Raw genomic sequence first — 4,274 nt, 5'->3', positions numbered from 1 at the left:
TCCCAACCCCAACCCCAACCCCAACCCCAACCCAACCCCAACCCCAACCCCAACCCCAACCCCAACCCCAACCCCAAACAATTTATATCATTGCCAAACTATTGGATTCTCTTCTTTTTCAAAAAATAAAAAAAAAAGTGTTTTAAGCATTTATATAATTAAGATGACCTACGCAATTCATAAATTTTCTATATCGTAAGATAACTGAGCATTATCTCTTCTTAAAAAACGATCACTCCCCCATTTGCTGCTGAAAGGATTACCTAGTGTATTGTTGAGCGTATTTTTTCTAAAGCCATTTAAAGGCGCCTCTCCATTTAGCAAATTTAACAATCTGAAGCCTTCCTTACATAAAAATTAGACTATTTCGACAGTTTGTGAATTAAACTCTGAAGAATGCCTCCAAACATGCAATGATAGCGTAGATAGTCAGATAAAAGGTTGTTTCCATTTGGAAAAGGCATACAACTTCATTTCTTAGTATTTTTGGTTGTATTAAAGTTTTAAATGACATCTGCAGGCATTTCCTTCTTGTTGAAGAGAAATATATGATTAAGTTATTATTTGATTTTGTGGAACTAGCTAAAATTACTCTTACAGCCATGAACGCCTCTTTCCAGGTGAAATTACGAACATTTAGCAAGCATAATCAATTAATTATTCATCAATATAATAAAAAGATGAGTTTCCAAGAAGCATAAAACAATTTAAACTTCTTAGATCCCCTAGAATGCATTTTTCAGGTTGTCGTTACTTTATATACTGTTCCAGCCCACATGAAGATGTTCATCATCATAGCTTCGGATACTATACCTAGCTTCGGCGAAAAAAAGATCCAAAATAAAGTTAGAAATTAAAAAGAAGAACTACTGTAGAAGCAAGAATTATTTTTGGCCTCGATGCGTGAATTTTATTGAAATGTGAACAAAATTGCTTATTTATAACAGTAGCTATCAAATATAATGGATTATTTATCATTCGCCTATTGAATTCAAATGCTTATCGCATTATAGCATTATTTAATTTAATTAAATATATACATTATTAATGATATTGGCATTTAAAAAATGTATGGCAAACCAGACATTTTCTCAGATTTTTCAAAAAATAATTATTGTGCCTCGATTCTTTAAATTTGAACGAATGGCATGCTAAGAAATGCTCAAATAACTTTGTGAATTAAAACTAAGCATCTTTTATGGGCATATTTATCAAAGAATTATAATTAGTTGATATAATCAAATTTAGTTGTTGAAGAAAGGAAAATGGTCAATTTTACCATTGAGGAAATCAGGCAGATCATGGATCACCAGGATAATATCAGGAACATGTCTGTCATTGCCCACGTCGACCACGGGAAGAGTACTTTGTCTGATGCTCTTGTCTGCAAGGCAGGAATCATTGCTGAAAAGGTAAATCCTTCTTATATCTCAGAACGCAGGAAAGGAAAGATATACAGACACTAGAGAAGACGAAAAAGAAAGAGGCATCACCATCAAATCGACAGGTGTCTCTATGTATTACAAATATGACATCTCCTACTCAGGAAAGAAGGAAAACCTCCAGGAGTATCTTATTAACTTGATTGACTCCCCGGGCCACGTTGATTTCAGCTCCGAAGTCACAGCTGCCTTAAGAGTCACTGACGGTGCTCTTGTTGTTGTGGATACTGTCGAAGGAGTCAGTGTCCAAACCGAAACTGTGCTCAGACAGGCAATGCAAGAAAAGATTAAACCAGTCTTGATGGTCAATAAGATTGATCGATCCATCCTCGAGCTTAAACTTGACGGTGAAGCAATGTATCAGAGCTTCTTGAGAGTCATCGATATGGCTAATGTGGTCATTTCTACTTATCAGTCAGAAGATATGGGAGAAATTCTATGCGATCCTTCACTTGGAAACGTTGCCTTTGGAACAGGAAAAGACCAATGGGCTTTCACTCTCAACAAATTCGCAAGAATCTATGCTAAAAAGTTCGGCATTGACTACGATAAGATGATGCAAAAACTGTGGGGTGACAACTATTTTGATGCACCAGCAAAGAAGTGGAGAACTGACGGAGAAAATGAATAAGGAAAACCATTAAGGAGAGCCTTCGCTCAATTCATTATGGATCCCATCTGCAAACTCTGCCAATCTATCATGGACGGAAACTCAGAACAATACCTAAAAATGTTAAAGACTTTGGAAGTGGAACTCTCTGAGGAAGATAAAAACTTAACAGATAAACATCTGTTGAAAGGTGTGATGAGCAAGTGGCTACCCGCTGCTGACTGCCTCTTGGAAATGATGATTCTCCATCTTCCATCACCCAAAGTGGCCCAAAAATACAGAACCTCTTATCTTTACGAAGGCCCTCAAGAAGACCCCGCTGCCACAGGAATGAGAAACTGCGACCCCAAGGGTCCATTGATGATTTACATTTCAAAGATGGTGCCCGCTGCCGATAAAGGACGTTTCTACGCTTTTGGCCGAGTGTTCTCAGGAACAGTTACTTCCGGACAAAAAGTCAGAATTATGGCTGCTAACTACAAGCCAGGAAGAAAATAGGATCTCTATGAAAAGAATATCACAAGAACTGTTTTGATGATGGGCAGAACCGCTGAGTCGATTTCTGATGTCCCTTGTGGAAACACTGTTGCCTTATCAGGTATTGACCAGTACTTGATTAAAACTGGAACCATCGGCAGTTGCGACTTCCCTGACACCCATCCCATCCGTCCTATGAGGTACTCTGTCTCCCCAGTTGTCCGAGTCGCAGTAAGGCCAAAGAATCCCATCGATCTCCCAAAGCTAGTCGAAGGAATTAAAAAGCTATCCAAATCTGATCCTTTAGTTGTCTGCTCTCGTGAGTAAACAGGAGAGAACATCATTGCTGGGTGCGGTGAATTGCATGTCGAAATTTGCCTGAATGATCTTGAAAAGGATTATGCTCAATGCGAAATCATTAGATCAGACCCAGTTGTCACATATAAAGAAACTATGACTGAGCCTTCCTCTCAAGTCGCAATGGCGAAATCTCAAAATAAGCATAACAGAATCCACGGTTCTGCCGAGCCACTCCACGAGGACCTTCCAGACCTTATTGAGAACAATGATATCAGCCCAACCCAAGATATTAAAGAAAGAGCCAAAAGATTGGTTGATGAATTCGGCTGGGAAAAAGATGATACAGCTAAAATTTGGTGTTTCGGACCTTAAAACACTGGCCCGAACATGGTTGTCGACATCACGAAAGGTGTGCAATATATGAATGAAATCAAGGAATCCCTGGTGTCATCTTTCCAATGGGCCTCCAAGCAAGGAATTCTGTGCGAGGAAAACATGAGAGGCATGAGATTCAATATTAGTGATTGCGAACTCCATACCGATGCCATTCACAGAGGAGGAGGACAGCTTATGCCAACTGCTCGTCGACTTTATTATGCTTTGGAACTTCTTTCCTCCCCTACCCTCTTAGAGCCGATATTTTCTTGCGACATCACAGCCCCCATGGACTGCATGGGTGGTGTCTACCAGACTCTCAATCAAAGAAGAGGCTAAGTCGTTGAGGAGAATCAGATTGCAGGAACCCCTCTCACAGTCGTAAATATATTTTTTATCAAAGGTTAAAGCATTTTTGCCAGTCGCTGAATCGTTCGGATTCACAGGTACCTTGAGAGGAAACACTCAAGGAAAGGCTTTCCCACAATGCGTTTTCGACCATTGGCAAATCATTAAGGGGCTTCCATTGATTGATGCTAAAGCAGGTGAAATCGTTATCAACATCAGAAAGAGAAAAGGCCTTAAAGAAGAAATTCCACTCCTTGAAGACTATTTGGATAGAATGTGATGATGTATGTAGAATAAATTTCAAAATACCATACTAAATAGAATCAATGAACCATCAAAGGATCGGTGATCTACTATGTGGCTTACATTCATTTTGATGCTCCAGACTATTCACAATTCGTTGGTTCTCCTTGAGAAAATGGTTGCTCATTGCTCGGAATAGTCCGTCATCCTTTATTTTCAAATGCCGGGAATGCTTTTTTGAGATCTATGGACAGAATTGATCGATTGCGACCATAATTTTTTGTGCATCCATCGGCTTGGCATTAATATTTCTTTGTAATTCCTGAGCGACGTGTCCTAATTTTTATATATTTCTCCCTTGTAGACTAACTGAGTTTCCATATTGATGTTTCTCCACCTTTTCTAATTACGATCAAATTTTCGTGTATTCTCGCGAGCCGGCCTAGGCTATCATTTCTTTCGACCTCGAGCTCTTGGAG

The 4,274-nt window shown here is 39.2% G+C and overlaps 1 protein-coding gene across 1 annotated transcript; it reads left to right on the top strand.

The window, feature by feature from the left end:
* The first annotated feature begins 1,265 nt into the window (after nt 1-1,265).
* LOC148299613 (elongation factor 2-like) lies at nt 1,266-3,839 on the top strand. The gene is given in 3 exon segments (XM_088275885.1): nt 1,266-1,436; nt 1,438-3,606; nt 3,608-3,839. Coding segments are annotated over 3 exon segments (2,565 nt in total). The 3' UTR covers nt 3,833-3,839.
* The last annotated feature ends 435 nt before the right edge of the window (nt 3,840-4,274 follow it).

Source organism: Brachycentrus maculatus, unplaced genomic scaffold, assembly GCF_059751285.1.
Source record: "Brachycentrus maculatus isolate JH-2025_06_01 unplaced genomic scaffold, ASM5975128v1 h1tg001051l, whole genome shotgun sequence".
Lineage (NCBI taxonomy): Eukaryota > Metazoa > Arthropoda > Insecta > Trichoptera > Brachycentridae > Brachycentrus > Brachycentrus maculatus.
Note: the sequence above shows the minus strand (reverse complement) of the source record. Positions and strands in the feature narration are given on the sequence as shown.